The sequence below is a fragment of the Schistocerca americana genome, chromosome 2 (assembly GCF_021461395.2).
Source record: "Schistocerca americana isolate TAMUIC-IGC-003095 chromosome 2, iqSchAmer2.1, whole genome shotgun sequence".
Classification (NCBI taxonomy): Eukaryota; Metazoa; Arthropoda; class Insecta; order Orthoptera; family Acrididae; genus Schistocerca; species Schistocerca americana.
In genome coordinates, this window is record NC_060120.1 from 433,387,797 (window position 1) to 433,406,797 (window position 19,001).

Sequence of the window (19,001 nt, forward strand, 5' to 3'; positions counted from 1 at the left end):
ACAACAACAACAACAACAACATAATCACTAATCAAAGAGTAATATAGAACTTACTAAGCTAAGACTTACCAAACATGGATCTATCTCTGCGAGTAATGAAGGCTGATTCTGCTCCACAGCTCTCAAACAAATAAGTGTTGCTTCTCCATACTTTTCCTGACAAAGATAGGCCGTCTTTTCAAAGCATGATAATAAATGTTCTCTGTCTGACAGAAGCCATGACAGTTTTTGAGATAATGTATGGCCTTCCAAGCTGAAAAGAAATAAAATAAAAATAAATTAAAAGTGCTAACTAACATATTCGTGGAAAGTCCTGGGTGGAATACAAGCAATGGTAGAAATAAAGTTAAAGACTTCAAGAAATACGAAACAAACTGTTGCTAGGCTTTTGGACACCGCCCTTAATGGGAGCTAACAAAAGCACGCGCGCACACGCGCACACACACACAGCTGCACTTTGGTGCTGCAACACTGACACGATAGAGTGTGTGTGTGTGTGTGTGTGTGTGTGTGTGTGTGTGTGTGTGTTTCTGTATTAATTAGACTCTGATGAAGGGCAATGACCAAAGGCTGGACAATATTTTCAGTCTTCTTGAAGTTTCCCCAACAGATAAAATATTCCATCATCTTTCAGCAATGCATCTTGGCCAATGAAGTTTTCTGTAACTTATGGGAAATAGTAGTGTGTTTAGGCTACAATTGTTATTACTTTGAAATTATGAACTACTGCTTCTTAATCCAACATACTGACAAATTGTGTAGTAATTCTTGAATGTGGACTTCTGTGCCACTGAAACTTCTCTTCCACTGGAAGCTCCAGACTTTTGTCAAGGTTTGACTGCCTACTAAAGAACAGTAAGCACTTCTTCATAAATATGCTTATGTTGCTCTGTAAGTTACAATAAGATAACACTTTATATCAAAGAGTGAACATACACTGATCTGACAATGATTCCGTAAGATTTTCACTTATTACAGTTTTGTACAAAACTGACTGTTAAGCTTTGCCTCCTTTCCGTCATGTCACTTCCAATGTGATGGTACGCGCTGCTTAATAGCATGTCCCACTTCTCCAGCCTGGAACATGGCTGCAAGGTTTACACGGCTGCATGGTTTAACTGCTCCACCAGTAGTTACCACAAACACATAGCAAAATTACCATTGTCGTCCCATCTTTGAAATGCATGACATCCATTATGGCCAGTTTATGTGAACAAATGGCACAACAGTTTAAAATTTTAAACAAAGTAAGTATAGGCTAATTCATGACGGCGATTCCTGCAGGCCAAAGCAGAATGGGGACTGCACTGTTGCTGGTTCCAAGTAACAGTTGCAGTACATGCATACATGTGTTTTGTGCTTGAAGAATGCGTGTACCTGCAAATTATGTCTCTTCCTTGGTTATGTAAAATTTGTTGCTCACCAAGATCACGGCCATGACCATGACTATGGCCACCATCACCTGTGCTGACTGCTCACAACAGTTGGAATAATAATTCATTAAATGACTTGCTAAAATCATGTTTAATGTTTGCATTTAATACAACATTCACAGTAGATAGCTCAGAACACTACTGACACTCATTGGCTGTTGCAGAATGCATGATGCAGTTGTGCAGAACAACAAGAGACTCAACTGCCATTGTTCATGACTCTAGCTACAACAACAAACGACAGATTGCCACCCACCATATAGGGGAGATGTGGAATTGCTGACAGGCACAACAAAAAGACTACTAGACATGTAAGCTTTTAATGAAAAGGCTTTCTAAAGTAGACAACACACACATTCACGCAAGCACAACTCACACACACACACACACACACACATGGGTGGCTGGTTGGTTTAATGATTAAACGGACCAAACTATGAGGTCATCAGGCCCTCCTACCTGAAACAGGCAAGTCAACAAAACTACACACCAAAGAAGAGCCTAGTGTGTGAAACCCAAGGGAAAAAAACCCAATGTCTACCGAAGGTCAAAAAAGCTTAGAGAAAGGAGCAATGGAAAGAAAAGAGGGGTAAGGAGAGAGAAAGGCGGGTGAGGTGTCCCATCCAGGGAGCAGTTGGAGGCCCGTAAAGGCAGAAAGTGTGACGGGGGACATATCATCCCCCCCCCCCTCCCAAAACACACACACACTTTCCAGAGGTGCCCCACTCATCAACACCCAGAAAAGACTGTTGACACAGACACAACAAGAGAAGTACAGGAAAACAAATGAACACCAAGTCAAACAGAACATGTAAGAAGCAGAAATAAGAGCAAAAGAGTGGGTAGGATGGGAGCTGGAGTGGACTATAAAGCTCAAGACAGTCGCTGCCTGTTTAGAGCAGAGGACGCAACAGGGCCTCCTGCAAACCCTTCAATGGGCCGACAAGGCTTAGGGACCCTCCCTTACAGAGAGTGGTACAAACTCCTTCAAAAATAAACTGTAAAATCAGGGCAGCCGCTGAGACATCATCTGCTAACATCAGGGGTAGCAAGTCAGGAAGATGAAGAGTCCACTGCTGGGCAGCGAGGTTAGGGCAGTCCAGCAAAATTTGGAACCCCATCAAACGGGCACTATAATAACAGTGGGGTGGATCCTCATGACAGAGATGATGACCATGAGTCAGCCAGGTATGGCTGAAACAGACCTAGCAAAGGATGATGGAGTCCTCACAAGAGGCCTGCATGGAGAACTTAATGGCATAATACACTTCTCGAGACGCGGGTTGCCAATAACCAATTGGACCGGTCCGTCAGCGAGTTCATTCTCTGGGATCTCAAAATGACACAGGGTCCAGACAAAGACCGCCTAGTGACCACATTGTTTGAGGGTAAAACAGGAATCCTGGATAGTCAGGACCAAGGAATGATGAGTGTAACACTGGTCAAGAGCTTGTAAACTGTACACAGAGTCGCTACAGTTGAGGAAGGACTGAGTGGTGAAGGAACGAATGTGGTCAAGAGCATGAGAGATGGCTACTAACTCCGCAGTGAAAACACTGCAGCCAACCAGCAAGGGGTGGAAATCATTACATTGTGCATGAATGTAAGCAAAGCCAGTGTGACTGGCAAAATCGAGCCATCAGTATAGATTAATTCTGAACCCCAAAACATGCCAACAATGGAGAAGAACTGGCAGTAGATAGCTGCAGGATGAGCTGAGTCTTTCAGATCTTGTGAAAGGTCAAGGCAGAGCTGTCACCAGGAGATGCACCATGAAGCCATACTGTGAGCAGGCCCGGAGAAGAATTGGTAGAGGGGAAAGCTGGAGTTCAGTAATATCTGGAAAGAGGAGATAGTAGTTCAGTTGCACCAGGAGCGATGGATGCATAACACATAGGCAATCAACTGTTTAGGCACGCATTGGTGGAACCCCTGCCTCTGTTAGGAGACTGATCGTGAGGCTAGTCCAAAAGGTACCAGTTGCTGGTCGTACCTCACAATGGCATATTGGGTCCAGTATCTGTAATTTTGGAGGTATGTCTAGCCATATGAGAGATTCCCATAATCTAGATGGGACTGGATCAATGCTTTGTAGAGCTATATCAGAGTATAGTGGTCCACACACCAGTCAGTGCCGCTAAGGCACTGAAGAGCATTGAGGTGTGATCAACATGTTTGCTTTAGTTAATGAAGATGGGGAAGCCATGTCAACCAGGCATCAAAGACCAGTCCCAAAAAATAGTAAGAGTCCACCACATTGAGCAAATGACCATCAAGGTACAGATCCGCATGGGAATGGACTGTATGGCAATGACAGGATTGTTGCATAATGCAGATCTTTACAGTTGAAAAATGGAAGCCTTGAGTGAAAGCACAAGAATGTGCTCTATGTATTGCTCCTTGCAGTCTGTGTTCAGCAAAGTCCACTGTGGACAAATAAAAATAAATGTAAAAATTGTCAGCATAAGAAGAGGGGGTACCGTAGGCCTTGCACCCATCACCATAGCATTGATTGCCATTAAAAACAGAGAGACACTCAAAACAGAACCCTGCAGAATCCCAATCTCCTGCAGATGGAAGTTGCTATGGGAGGCACCAACCTGTCCCTGAAAATTGCAACATGAAGAAAAGTTCTGGGTAAAAATCTGAAGCGGGTCACAGACGCCTCACTCAAGTAAGGTAGCAATGATGTGGCGTCACAATGTAGATAGTAAGCTTTATGCAGACTGAAGAAGACTGCAACAAGGTGGTGACACCAGGCAGAGGCCATTCAAGTAGCAAATTCCAGGTGGACTAAATTATCTGCATTACAGTGCCCTTGGTGAAAACCACCCTGGGTCGAAGTCCAAAGGTCGTGGAATTCAAGATACAATACAGCCTTTGACTTGCAGTACATTCAAGAAAGCTGCAGAGGACACTGGTTAAAACAATCACAGCTGTCCATCTGAAGAGGCGGTTTACTCAATTTCAAAACTGGCATAACAAAACTTTTTTACCATTTGAAAGACAATTCTCCCTTGCTCCGGAGATGGTTAGAAACAGTACATGATGTTGGCTAGCCACTGATAAGAGTTGAAACATTTGGTTGTGCAACTGGTGTGGTCCACGAACCATGTCAAGGCAGAGAGCAAGAACATTCATGAATTCCCACTCATTAAACAGGGTGTTATTTTTAAAGGAAGTCGTTCCTGACAGTGCTTGAGAAGATAGAACATGGGTGGGTAGTGGACCGGCACAGAGGCCTGGGTGAAATGCCTAGCAGAATGCTCAGCAGTAGCATCCAAGCTGGTGAGGGTAACACCACTCGGGGAAATTCCTGGGACACGAGTGGCAGTACGGTGGCTAAAATTGCATTTGATCTTTGTCCATACCTGGGAAGAGGAAGAATCCAGCCCTATGGCAGTGACATACCATTCCCAACAAATCCATTTCTGGTGTTTTATAACATAATCGACCTGGACACAAAGCCACTTGAAGGCCAGGGGGTGGGCAAGAGATGGATGCTGTATGTAGCATTGGAGGGCTCAACGGTTATCTTTAATAGCCACACGGACAGGATGGGGGTAAGAAGGAGGGGGGGGGGGGGGGGGGGGAGAAACTAACAGAAGCAAAGGCAGATGTAAGGATACTGGGTGGAGATGGTTGAATTTCTGTTGGCTGTTGTTGGACCTCTGAGTAGGATAGATGGTTGAGAGTTTTGAATTCCTGAATCTTTCCTTTTTATATATAGGGCAATCTGGCAGCAGAGGAGTGTGTGGGTCCAAACAGTTCGTACACTTGGGCAGTGGGATGCAAGGACTCCACACATGGAGAGGGTGGCTGCAGTCACCGCAAATAGGATTTGCCCCACATCATGAAGACGTGACACTGGAAACAGTGCGTGTGAGGTGAGATGTAGGGCTTCATGTCACAATGGTAAACAATAACTTTGACTTTTTCTGGAAGGGTACCCATTCAAAAGCCAAGACCTAAGTACTGGTATCAATGCAATTGTCCTTAGGACTTCTCTGGACTCACTGGATGAAATGGATGCCGCACTGTTTCAGATTAGTGCTAAGTGCCTTTTCAGATTGAAGGAGAATGTCCCTGTGGAAAATAATGCCCTGGGTCATATTTAAGCACTGGAGAGGGGTAACGCCCAGCAGGATGTCCCTCCCCTAAGCGGTCACAAGCACAAAGGAAAGTTGACTGACTGGCAGACACATCTTACTAAGTGAGTCAACTACATTAAACCAATCTTTGATATGTTCTACAAAAAAGAGCAGTTTGGTAGTGGTGAAATTCACCCCATCTGTCCTAGACCAAACCAAGTAACAGGGAAAAGGTTTTGCTCCAAGTTGGTATGCATGACCCTCCTCCCAAATGGTGACCAGGGAGGGGAGGGCCAAGGAAGTAAAAGTAGCTGTCTAAAGAGATGGCTGTGGAAGACTGGCTAAAGGTGTGGAGCTTAGCATGCTTCATAAGAGCATCCGCCCCATTACCACCCATTCCTATCAGGCCCTCACCTTGTGGGCACCACTCAACCATGGCGTGGGCTGCCTGGCAAGGTGGTCATTGCCGGGAGTTCGAAAGCCACAAAAAGATGAGCAATCACTGCTCGGCATACATGTGACAGCTCAGGTGCTAGAAGAGTGATCTCTGTGTTGCCAGAGAGCTCAGCCAGATCGGCACATAACAGCCTCATTACATGGACTAACTGCATGTGCTGGTGACCTAGCAGAGGAGGGTAGAGGGAAGAGGGGGTGGGGTTGGTTTGCCACAGTGTGGCCTTGATCACCTGATTTCTCTCTCTGTGATTTTCATCTGAGGGGTAAACTGAACACTACTCCTGCTATTCCTCACGCAGATATGGTACATGTATGTCACAATTTGGTAAATCAAGCACAGCACTGCCTCAACATAAATAGTGGCCACTCCCAGAACATTATGTGATGTTCATTAATGAGGGTCAATTCTGCATCAGTCTTATTGTAAATATTTTCTGGGCCAGTTTTAGTTTGCACACCTTGTACTCTGAACATGCTTAAAATTTCAATACAAAGGCCCTATGCAGGTTCTAATGCTGACAGCTTACTGGACAAACTGGTGAGCCTGGAAGAGGCAGTAAGATTGGATGTATCAAAATCAGATTAGGAAAGCTCTGCAAGTGAAAACCAACTGGAGGAAGAGGAAAGAGAATTAAAATGTTCTATATGTGGGAAATGGTTCTTCAAGGTACCACGTCTTCAGGGATCAACGAAAGGCGATATGCTTTTATGAAAACTAGGTGTTTATGAAATTCCTTTTCAGTGTGGTTAACATTATACAGGGCGTCCCATTTTAATCTATACAGGGCCGATATCTCTGGGGTGGCACAATCCTACAAAAAAAAAAAAAAAAAAAAAAAAAAAAAAAAAAAAAAAAAAAAAAAAAATTGTACAAGTTGTAAAGTTTGAAGGGGCTGGTGGTATGGTTACCTTGAAATGACCTTGAAACCTGTTTTCAAGGTCAAACCAAGATCAAGTTTATTTTTGCAAATCACAGCCTCTATTTTTATTCCATATTCGTATTCTATCTGGGGTGGGGAGGAGGGGGCACATGTTTGTAGGGAACATTTTTTTTCGAAAAACCAGTGGTTTGTTGTCAGGGGGCACTTCATTGTAACTTTCCCAGGTTACCAGTATCTTGAGAATGAAGCAAGAGCAGGAAAAATTTTCAGTGAAAATCTTGTGTATGGTTTCTGAACTCTTGTCCACCGGCAAAATTTTCCTGAACTTGAAATGGCCTTGAAATTCTTCAGTATGGATTTACCTGAAAGCAAATACCGTCGGCATTGGCGGAAACCAATGTGCACCACTTGGAGGGTGCTAAATCAGAGACCAGCACTGTGCTTGTGCCGGCACAATCAGAGAAGAGAAGGGTGGAGCTTTGAGGCTAAATAATAAAGAGTCATTGCCGGGAAATCCGAAACCACGACTGGGGGTTCTGAGAAATTTTACCTTTGGAGACTTTGAAAATTTCTCAGAATTCATTTAGAATGATTCTTGACTGGCATGACTCTCATAAATTTTTTTCTTATGGACTTAGAAAAAATGTGTGTAAAGGGATTTAGAATACTTCCACCTCGTTGAACTCTGATGAATTTTGCCTCGTGGGATTCACAAAAATCTTGTCTCGCGAGACACTAAGGCATTCCTGAAGTGAAATTTTTCCAAATCCGTACAAGCAAAATTATTCTCCACACGAATGTTTGGATCCCATAAGAGAAAAATTTATCTGAGTTACCTTGTCTCGCAATCGACTTTCTTGGGCCCATCTTCCATTTCTGCCTTCCCTTCATATTTGAAAAGAACAGATTACCTTGGGGTATGTCATTATTTTATTATTTACATCAATACTGAGATATGTAAAGGTGCCCTCTTGAAAGACAAACATCTGTTAGACACCTAGGTCATTTTCTGAAAGAGTGCACTTTAATACTGTATGTTACGGCTTCACGTTGTGGTGTAAACAGGATGTTTCTTTGAAAGAAAAACCTAAGAAAACTAATAATAGTGAAAGTGATCAGTAAAATTTATTTTTTGAGTATAATCTGTCTGAAATGGCTGATTACATACCATAAGAAATAGTGAGAATGATAAAAACTGTTGTTGAGTATTGTGATAATTGTGTAGCCGGGCAAAGATTGTATGCCAAAAGGTATCCCAATGCCCATCATCCCACGAAGGTTACAATTAGGACTCTAGTAAGATGAGATGAAAGAGGGGCCTCGAAAAGGCAGATACAAAAGACAGGCCCAAGAGAGGTGATTGTGCTGGGAGTTTGTGCTATCATCACTGAAGACTCACACCTTTTGACTAGTCGGATTCAGCGATTGCATGGCGTGCCTCAATCAACTGTATCTCATGTTTTAAAATACTTTAAATTCCACCCATATCATGTACATATCACCCAAGCAACTAAGCCTGGGGATGCTGAGAGACGCCTGGTATTTTGTCGAAGAGCTGATATGTAAATACGTTGTGATCCCTTCTTCTTCGCACACACTCTCTTTACAGATTAGCCAAACTTTGACAACAGGGGAGGAGTCAATCTCCGTAACACACACTACTGGGTGGTAGCAAATCCTCACTGGCAACAAGACCACCAAACACAGAGATGGTGGTCAAACAATCTCTGGGTGGGCATAGTTGGAGATTATGTGATAGGTCCTGTTTTTTGTGGCAAAATGTTAAACAGCTTGTGCTACCTTCATATTCGCAAGAATCTGGTGTCTCCTTTAATAGAAAATATCCCCCTAGACATATGAGCACATATGTGGTTTCAAACATGATGGCACCCCTGCAATCAGGTCTTACCAGTCAGAAGGTACCTTAACGCAACTTACCCGAATCGATGGATTGGTATCAGTAGCACAATATATGAATTCCCATCAAGATTGACAGACTTGACACCACTGGACTACTTCTTATGGGGACCTGTGAAGCAGAAGGTGTGCTCCACTCCCCCTACGATGACAGAAGATATGAGAGAAAGGATTGTGGTGGCTTTCCAGGCAATCACCCATCAGACATTGAATGATGTCAAGACCAGTTAGCAAAAGAAAGTGGAAATGTGCATTAGGCAAAATGGACAGTTGATCAAGCATCTGAGATCCTAAATTTCCAGTGAGAACCATGTTGATCAGATCTTTTCAGGCTTAACAATGTGCAAAGTCCACTGGGCAACCTCCACGTGATGCACATTGCAGTCCACTGATGCCAATGGTATTTGCTTTCAGGTTAAACCATACAGAAGAATTTCAAGGCCATTTCAAGTTCATGAAAATTTCACCAGTGGACAGAATTCAGAAACCACACAAGATTTTCACTGAAAATTTTTCTCGATCTCCCTCCGTTCTCGAGATACTGGCAACCTGGGAAAGTTGCAATGAAGTGGCCCCTGGCAACAAACCATTGGTTTATCAAAAAAAATATTCCTACAAACAATGCATTTTTTTCACGTGGAATACGAATATGGAATAAAAAATACGAATTTCCATTTTTAAAAAATGAACCTGAACTTGACCTTGAAAATAGCATTCAAGGTCATTCAAGCTAACCACTCCATGACCCCCTTCGAATCTTACAACTTTTACTAGAGACTTTTTGTTGCAGAATTGTGCCACTCCAGAGATATTGGCCAGTATAGATTAAAATGGGACACCTTGTATAGGACAAACAACATGTACTGTACAGCAACTGTGTATTTAACACCAGCCACACACCCACATTCTACAGCCCAGCAAACTAGCAGTGGCTGCGGTGTTGTGATAAACACTGTGTGTGGCTGGTGCAGTGATTAACGCAGCTACCTAGTAAGCAAAAGATCCAGGTTTTCGGTCCCAGTCCAGCACATGTTTTCACTCATCATTACTGATTCCTGCTAACGTCCCAATGCACAACAATAATCCCTCCCCTTTCCATTCCTTTCCTTTCTTCCTTCACCACTTCAAAATTATATATAATGTATCACAGTTACAGATTCTGCATTGTGTCACAGATGCCACACATTCATATAAAAGAAGTAAAGCTGTGAGGGCAGATCGCGAGTCATGCTGGGATTGCTCAGTAGGCAAAGGACTTGTCCATGAAAGGCAAAGATCCCAGTTTCAACTCTCAGTATGGTACAGAGTTTTAATCTGCCATGAAGTTTCAAATCAGCACACACTCACCTGCACAATGGAAATTCTTTCTGGAGTATGAAATTTGTTGTACTTTTTAACTTTTCACTTAAATGCAAGATGAAAATAAACACGAGTAATAATACGATTAAACATGGATATCAGTTTTTAACAGCACTGGAAAAATTAGAAGTTTATGTGAATTATGTTATATAAGTTTCATGTTTACAGTTTGGATAGCACATGACAAAAACATTTTCTGTTTTATTGAATAGTCTTGTGTGTTTAACTGAATGCTTTTGATAATTCCAGTGCAATGGAAAAGAGTGAAGAAGCTTGTGAAGACAGTACTGAATGCAGAAGAAATATAAGAATTAACATAGATATGTATTAGAGGAATTCAATAAATAATGCAACACATTTTCTTTCTTGGCCAATTTCAGTTGAAAAAAATGTAGAATTTATTATGGAGCATCAAAGAATATTCCCACTTCAGCCCCTACAGTTTCAGGAAGCTCTGGTAGGTGACGATGTTACACATAGCCTTCAAAATGGCATCTGTAACGGAGTTGCCTTCCCAGCAGAGAACTGTCATCGAGTTTCTTTCGGCAGAAAACCAGATATTAATAGGTGCTTGCAGAATGTCTACGGAGATCTAGCAGTAAACAAAAGCGTGGTGACAAGAATGAAATTTTCACTCTGCAGCGAAATGTGCGCTGATATGCCAGGAAGTTTCAAAAACATGGTAAGTTTCCAGAATGAGATTTTCACTCTGTAGCAGAGTGTGCGCTGATATGAAACTTCCTGGCAGATTAAAACTGTGTGCCGGACCGAGACTCGAACTCGAGACCTTTGCCTTTTGCGGGCAAGTGCTCTACCAACTGAGCTACCCAAGCACGACTCACGGCCCAACCTCACAGCTTTACTTCCGCCAGTACCTCGTCTCCTTGCCCGCAAAAGGCAAAGGTCTCGAGTTCGAGTCTCGGTCCGGCACACAGTTTTAATCTGCCAGGAAGTAACATGGTAGTTGTTGGGCAAGGCATCTGTCATGATCACAACCTGTATGGTCTCGCAAATGGCGGTTCGTCGCAATTTTGGAACACGGATATTCTAATTCTAGGTGACTGACAGATCGGAATTAAACACCTCACTGCACAGCTGGACATCTCTTTTTAGTAGTGCTGACACACATGTCCACCAGTGGGGTAGCTGAAACATGTATGCCTATTGGGTTCCTCACCTCCTGCAGAAGACGATAAAGAGCAATACAGGATCATCTGTGGGGAATTTCTAATGTGTTACGAGGCTGATGTTTTTTGTTGAATATTGTCATGGATGATGAAACGTGAGTTCATCACTTTGCACTGTAAACAAAATGGCAATCCACGGAGTGGCACCACATCACCTCTCCTTAAAAAAAAAATTTCCAAAGCTGCACACTCAGCAAGTCAAGTCATGGTGACAGTCTTCTGGGACTTTCAAGGGGTTATTTTGTTTGATATCCTCCCTCATGGTGCAACAATCAACTTTGAAGTGTACTGTGCTACCCTCAGGAAACTGAAGATACAATAACTTCAGTGTGTTCATCGTCACAAAAATGCAAAGTTGACATTGTCCATGACAATGCAAGAACTCATAAAAGTCTGCGCACTGAAGAGGAGCTCACAAAACTTCAATGGACTTTCTTCTTCATCTACCCTTCGGGCTGGATCGCACACCTTCTGACTTCCATTTGACCCACTGAAGGATGCACTCCATGGGAAGCAGTAGATTATATCAGATTAGATTAGATTAATACTTGTTCCATAGATCATGAATACGACACTTCGTAATTATGTGGAACGTGTCAGGTTAATAAAAGAAGTCTGTACAAGATATTACATTACACAAAATATTGCATGACACTAATGTTTAAGCAGTAGTAGTAGTAGTTTTTTTTTCTTAATTTGTATCTAAAAATTCAGCCAATGAGTAGAAGGAGTTGCCATCTAGAAATTCTTTTGATGCTGTTTGGTAGGTGACCAAAGACTTTTGTGGCAGCATAATTTACCCCTTTCTGTGCCAAAGTCAGATTTAACCCTGCATAGTGAAGATCATCCTTTCTCCTGGTGTTATAGCTATGCACACCGCTATTACTTTTGAACTGGGTTGGATTATTAACAACAAATTTCATAAGTGAATATATATACTGTGAGGTTACTGTGAGGATCCCTAGATCCTTACACAGATGTCTGCAGGATGAACATGGGTGGGCTCCCGCAATTATTCTGATTACACGTTTTTGAGCAATGAATACTTTTCTACTCAATGATGAATTACCCCAGAATATGATGCCATATGAAAGCAGTGAGTGAAAGTAGGCATAGTAAGCTGATTTACTGAGATTCTTATCACCAAAATTTGCAATAACCCTAATAGCACACGTAGCTGAACTCAGACGTTTCAGCAGACCATCAATGTGTTGCTTCCAGTTTAACCTCTAATCAATGGACACACCTAAAAATTTTGAAAATTCTACCTTAGCTACAGACTTCCGTTCAAAGTCTATATTTATTACTGGAGTTGTGCCATTTACTGTACGGAACTGTATATACTGCGTTTTATCAAAATTTAAAGAGAGTCCGTTTGCTGAGAACCACTTAATAATTTTGTGAAAAACATCATTTACAATTATATCACTTAGTTTTTGGTTTTTGGATGTTATTACTTTACTAGTATCATCAGCAAAATGAACTAACTTTGCATCTTCATCAATGTGGAATGGTAAATCATTAATGTATATCAAGAACAGTAAAGGACCTAAGACCGAACCCTGTGGGACCCCGTACTTGATAGCCTCCCAGTTTGAGGAATCAGCTGTTGTTTTAACATTACATGAACCACTTATTTCAACTTTCTGCATTCTTCCAGTTAAGCGCGAATTAAACTATTTGTACACTGCCCCACCCAAACCATAATGATTTAGCTTATCTAAAAGAATTCCATGATTTACACAATCAAAGGCCTTTGAGAGATCACAAAAAATACCAATGGGTGATGTCCGGTTATTCAGAGCATTTAATAATTGATCAGTGAAAGCGTATATAGCATTTTCTGTTGAAAAGCCTTTCTGAAAACCAAACTGACATTTTGTTAGTACTTTATTTTTACAAATATGGGAGGCTACTCTCGAATACATTACTTTCTCAAAAATTTTTGACAGAGCTGTCAGAAGAGAGATTGGGCAGTAGTTGTTGACATCTGACGTATCCCCCTTATTATGCAATGGTTTTACAATGGCATATTTCAGTCTATCGGGGAAAACACCCTTCTCCAAAGAGCTATTACATACGTGGCTGAGAATCCTACTTATCTGTGGGGAACAAGCTTTAAGTACCTTGCTGGAAATGCCATCAATTCCGTAAGAGCTTTTACTTTTCAGTGAGTTTATTATTTTACTGATTTCAGAGGGAGAGGTTGGTGGAATTACAGTTGTTTCAAACTGCACAGGTATGGCCTCTTCTATTAGTAGCCTTGCCTCTTCTAGTGAAGATCTAGATCCTATTTTCTCCACAACATTTAAAAAATGATTATTGAAAATATTTTCAATTTCTCATTGTTTGTTAGTACAGTTGTCATTCAGTTTTATGGCACTAAAATCTTCCTGTGCTCTTGGTTGCCCTGTTTCCCTTTCAATAATATTCCAAATTGCTTTAATTTTATTATCAATTTTATTATCAGAGTTACTGATCTCAGACATGATACACATGCTTCTGGACTTTTTAATAACTTTTCTTAGTTTTTATAATATTGAACAATTTCGGGGTCAGTACTCCCTCTTGCTGTTAGATACAGTTCTCTTTTACGGTTGCAAGATATTCTTATTCCTTTAGTTAGGCAAGGTTTTTTTATATGTTTTCTTGGAATTATGTTTAACTATTTTCTTGGGAAAACAATTTTCAAATAACCTTAAAAATGTATCGTGAAATAAGTTATATTTCAAGTTTGCATCGGGTTCCTTATACACTTCATCCCAGTCTAGCTGCTGTAGGCTTTCCCTAAAGTTTGCAATATTTATATTGTTAACTGAACGCACTGCTTTGAAAGTCTGATTTGATATACTGCATGGAGGTATGTCATGTACTGTAACTAGCTGTGCACCATGCTCTGAAAGACCATTCTCAACGGGATAAGCATTTATGTCCTTAGACTTATCTTGGTCTATAAAAAAGTTATCTATCAATGTACTGCTGTTCTTTGTTATCCGAGCAGGAAAATCAATGACGGAGCTCAAATTGAAAGAACTGAGTAATACTACAAGGTCATTCTTCCTATTACACTCTTTCAGGGAATCAACATTGAAATCCCCACAAATGATAATTTCCAGAATGAGATTTTCACTCTGCAGCGGAGTGTGCCCTGATATGAAACTTCCTGGCAGATTAAAACTGTCTGCCGGACCGAGACTCGAACTCGGTCCCGAGTTCGAGCCTCGGTCCTGAGTTCGAGTCTCGATCCGGCACACAGTTTTAATCTGCCAGGAAGTTTCAAATGATAATTTGCTTCTCCCCGTCTGACAGATGGCACAACAAAGCATCCAAGTTTTCTAGAAATAGCTGGAAATTCCCTGAGGGGGACCCATACACTGTTACAATTATGAAAGTGCCATCATCTAGTTTAAGTTCAGTGGCATATGCTTCCATATGTTGCTCTACACAAAATTTTTTAGTTTCTAAATTTTTTACACTGTGGAAGCTTTTGACATATATGGCAACTCCTCCTCTCATCATATTATCTCTGGTTACATGTGCAACTAATTTGTACCCATTGATGCTAACCTTTTGCATATCAGTGGCAATGTGATGCTCAGACAGGCATAGTACATCTATTACATTCTCAGTTTCTATATCTTCTAAACAAAGCAGAAGCTCATCAATTTTATTCTTCAGTCCCCCAATATTTTGATGAAATACACTAACATTATTTTTCACTTTACTTTTGTGAGTTTCTTGAACTTTTTTAACATCTTTAGTACTTGCCTGGCTGAGTTTCCCACTGGACACTGATCTTACACTAAAAAAGAGTTTCCACCATGAGATGTAGTTCCTGCCCCTTTAAATTTTCTGCTATCAGCCCAGCCAGTTTACCCTTCCCTTTCTTGTTGAGGTGTAGGCCATGTCTAGTAGAGTCCAACCTACGGAGTGAATCAACAGGAACCACACCAATGTATGACCCTGCGCCAGATACAAGTAGCCGTTCCAACTCCAAATTAACTCTCCTGACAGAAGAGCTCAAATGAGGTCGGTCGTGGCGCTCCAGAACTGACACAAACCCAACACTGGTATGACTCGATGTTGATGCAATCTTTGCCAGGTCACACTCTATGCTGTACCCCGGATCTCTGTCAATACTGTTGCCCGGCCCACCCACAACAACCACGGTATCTTCCTTAGTAAAGCCTCTACATAGTGAACCTAAGTCCTCTGTAACCTGCCCCAGTCCAGCACTAGATTTGAAAAAACTTGTGACCTGATATTCTGACCCTAATTCATCCCGCAGAAGTTGGCCTACACCCCTAGCATGCGAACTACCTAGCAACACGACTTTCTTTCTCTTTGCAGACTTTCCTACATTTGTTATAACGTCAAGTTTAACACATATATTTCAGAACGACACAACACACATAAGTCACAGAGTAAGTTGACAAGCAAGACATGTGTACAAGTTAGCATTCGAATGAGCACTGAGTCCCAGTCTAGCGGCCGCTGCTCGGCTGGCCGCTTAGGTGGTGCAGCTGCTGCATGGCTGGCAGACAGCGCTGCACATAGAGGACGCGCGTAATTGCACGGCGGCGCTTTGAATGATCGGCGAGTCACAACAATTTTCCCCGCTTTGAGATTGTTGCACTGGTCTTGATGGACGTGTCCTGGAGATGGCTAACGTCCATAGGCGTTGTTGGACTCGCCGTAAAGTCTCGAGGAGCAGTCTTCCCGTACGCACAGAAGTGTCCCCGATGATAACGGGTCGAGATGACAGGAGACGTAGGGGTCGAATCTGCTGGGGTCCCATGCACCAATCTGCCCGTTGCGGCAAGTCCAGTTGATATGACAGGAGACATGGGCGATGTGTCGGCATCCGTTGGAGGAGGAGGCGAGTAGATTTGCTCTGACAGAGGATGGTCATCCGGTTCCTGCATGGGCACGTCTCCTGGTGGCGTCCGTTCTTGTGCTGGCATTGCGATGACGGTGAAAGGGCTGCGTTGTGAGTATTGAGAGATGCCAAGATCCCGAGCGTCAGGTAGAGCCAAAGGTGGTGTAGCGGCATTCGGAACAGGCGTTGCTGGCACACGAGGCTGAAGCTGGTCCGAATGACACACTGCAACACCCGTGTCCAACTGGATTTCATACAGGCATCTGCCACGGTGTCTGAAGATACGGCCCGGGCTCCATTTTGGCCGCCTGCCATATCCCCGTACCCAGACGAGGTCGTCATCGGTGAACCGGCCAAGTGAAGGCACCCGCGGCCGTGAGGTTGAAGGCCGCAGAAGATGAAGTAGCGTGCGGGGCTGTCGGCCATGTAAGAGCTCAGCCGGGCTGTGGTCGCCCACGGGGGGAAACGGTAAGATGCCAGAAACTGGAGAAGCGCATCATCAGCAGCAGAAGAAGTCAGAAGTTTCCGCATCTGAGCCTTAAATGTGCGGATCAGTTGTTCAGCCTCACCGTTGGATTGTGGACGGAACGGCGGGGCCGTGACATGCATAACGCCGTGACGAGCACAAATATCCGCAAATTCGGAAGAGGCAAATTGCGGACCATTATCAGTAGCAGGAGTAGAGGGGAGGCCTTCCAAAGAAAAAATGTGGGCGAGAGCACTGGTGGTTGCCGCGGTGGTAGGCGACGTGCAACGGACAATGAAAGGAAAGTTAGAGTAGGCGTCAATTACAAGGAGCCAATAAGTACCTAAAAAGGGTCCCGCAAAGTCAGCATGAATGCGCTCCCAGGGCTTCTCAGGCAAAGGCCACAGTGACAAAGATGACTTCGGGGCAACGGCCTGTGGTGCACAAGGGCCGCAGGCAGCGACCATGTGTGCTATTTCAGAGTCGATGCCAGGCCAGTACACATGACGGCGCGCCAGAGATTTTGTGCGAGACATACCCCAGTGCCCTCGGTGAAGGAGGCACAAGACCGAAGCACGCAAAGACGCAGGTACCACAACATGCGGCGAAGCATTGTCAGTGGAGAGGAGGATAACACCATCCCTAGCCGTGAGGCGGTAGTGCAAAGTGTAGTAGTTCCGCAACAGATCAGAAGTCTTAGCGGACGGGCGATCTGGCCAACCCTTCTGAATACAGCGTAAAACCCGGGAGAGGGTAGGGTCAGAAGCCATAGCCAGCCTGTCCCCAGTGATGGGGAACCCGTCCACAACCCGCTGCTCGGCAACATCCAGGTGGAAACACAAAAGTTTGTCCGTATCGAATGCCTGATCAGGACCCATGGGAAGGCGAGACAGAGCATCAGCTTTTGCATGTCGAGACAATTAAAGAGCCCAACGCTGGAGGCGGTGTGCAGCCTTGTCGGGAAGTGATGTTGATGGATGAAACAAGGAAACAAGTGGTTTGTGATCCGTAACAAGATGAAATTTTGAGCCATAGAGAAAAACACCAAACTTAGAAGAGCATAAATAATGGCCAAAGCTTCTTTCTCAATTAGAGAATACTTTTGTTGGGCATCCGTGAGCATTTTGGAGGCGTAAGCAATGGGTTGTTCCAAACTGTCAGAAAAACGGTGCGCAAGGACTGCACCGACCCCATATTGAGAGGCGTCTGTGGCAAGAACAAGATGTTGGCCAGATCGATAAGTAGCCAGGCACGGGGCCTGTTTCAGCATAGTCTTCAATTTCTGGAAAGCCGCTTCGCATGACGCGGACCAGTGAAAAGGCACGTTTTTATGCAACAGGCGATGCAATGGCTAAGCCACCGAAGCCGCAGACAGCAAAAACTTGCGATAGTATGCTATTTTCCCCAAGAAGGCCTGCAGTTCCTTAACAGATGTATGGCGAGGAAGGGCATCGATCGCAGCGACAGTTTGCTGAAGCGGACGAATACCATCCCGAGAGAGTTGAAACCCCAAGTACGTGATAGATGCCTGAAAAAAAATGTGATTTCTGAAGATTACACTTAAGACCGGCAGTCTGTAAGACATGAAAAAGTGTGCGGAGATTTTGAAGATGTTCTTCAGTGGTGGAGCCAGTGACAACAATGTCGTCCATGTAATTGATACACCCAGGGACAGGGAGCAATAATTGTTCCAAGAATCGCTGAAAGAGAGCAGGGGCACTAGCAACCCTGAATGGCAAGTGTTGGTATTGATAGAGGCCGAAAGATGTATTAAGGACCAGAAACTGCCGGGAAGCAGCGTCGAGAGGAAGTTGATGATACGCTTCTGACAGGTCAATTTTAGAAAAATACTGGCCTCCATCAAGTTTAGTGAACAGTTCTTCAGGACGGGGCATAGGGTAAGTGTCGATGAGGCATTGAGAATTTACAGTGGCTTTGAAATCGCCACAGAGACGAATATCACCATTTGGCTTAGCAACGACAACAACAGGAGAGGACCACTCACTGGAAGTGACAGGAAGCAAGACCCCTGAAGTAGCGAGACGATCCAACTCCCGTTTTACCCGATCACGAAGGGCCACAGGAATGGGCAAAGCCCGAAAAAACTTAGGTCGAGCAGTGGGTTTGAGCGTGATATGAGCTTCAAAGTCGTTTGCATGGCCTAACCCAGGAGAAAAAAGGGACGAAAATGTTGTCGACAAGGAATCCAGTTGAGCATAAGGAATAGCATCAGAGTCAATATTGACAGAGTCATCTATGGAGAACCCAAAAACGCGAAAGGCATCGAAACCAAAAAGATTTTCTGCATTGCTGTGGTTGACCACAAATATGG

At 43.4% G+C, this 19,001-nt stretch overlaps 1 protein-coding gene across 2 annotated transcripts in view; it reads right to left on the reverse strand.

Annotated features, from left to right (window-relative positions):
* The window catches only part of LOC124590873 (run domain Beclin-1-interacting and cysteine-rich domain-containing protein), a 209,883-nt gene that overhangs the window by 119,938 nt on the left and 70,944 nt on the right, over window positions 1–19,001 (reverse strand). For both annotated transcript variants that reach the window (XM_047131682.1, XM_047131681.1), the window contains exon 4: window positions 70–253. In XM_047131682.1, the coding sequence (XP_046987638.1) occupies window positions 70–253 (184 nt within the window). The remainder of the gene's footprint in view (window positions 1–69; window positions 254–19,001) is intronic.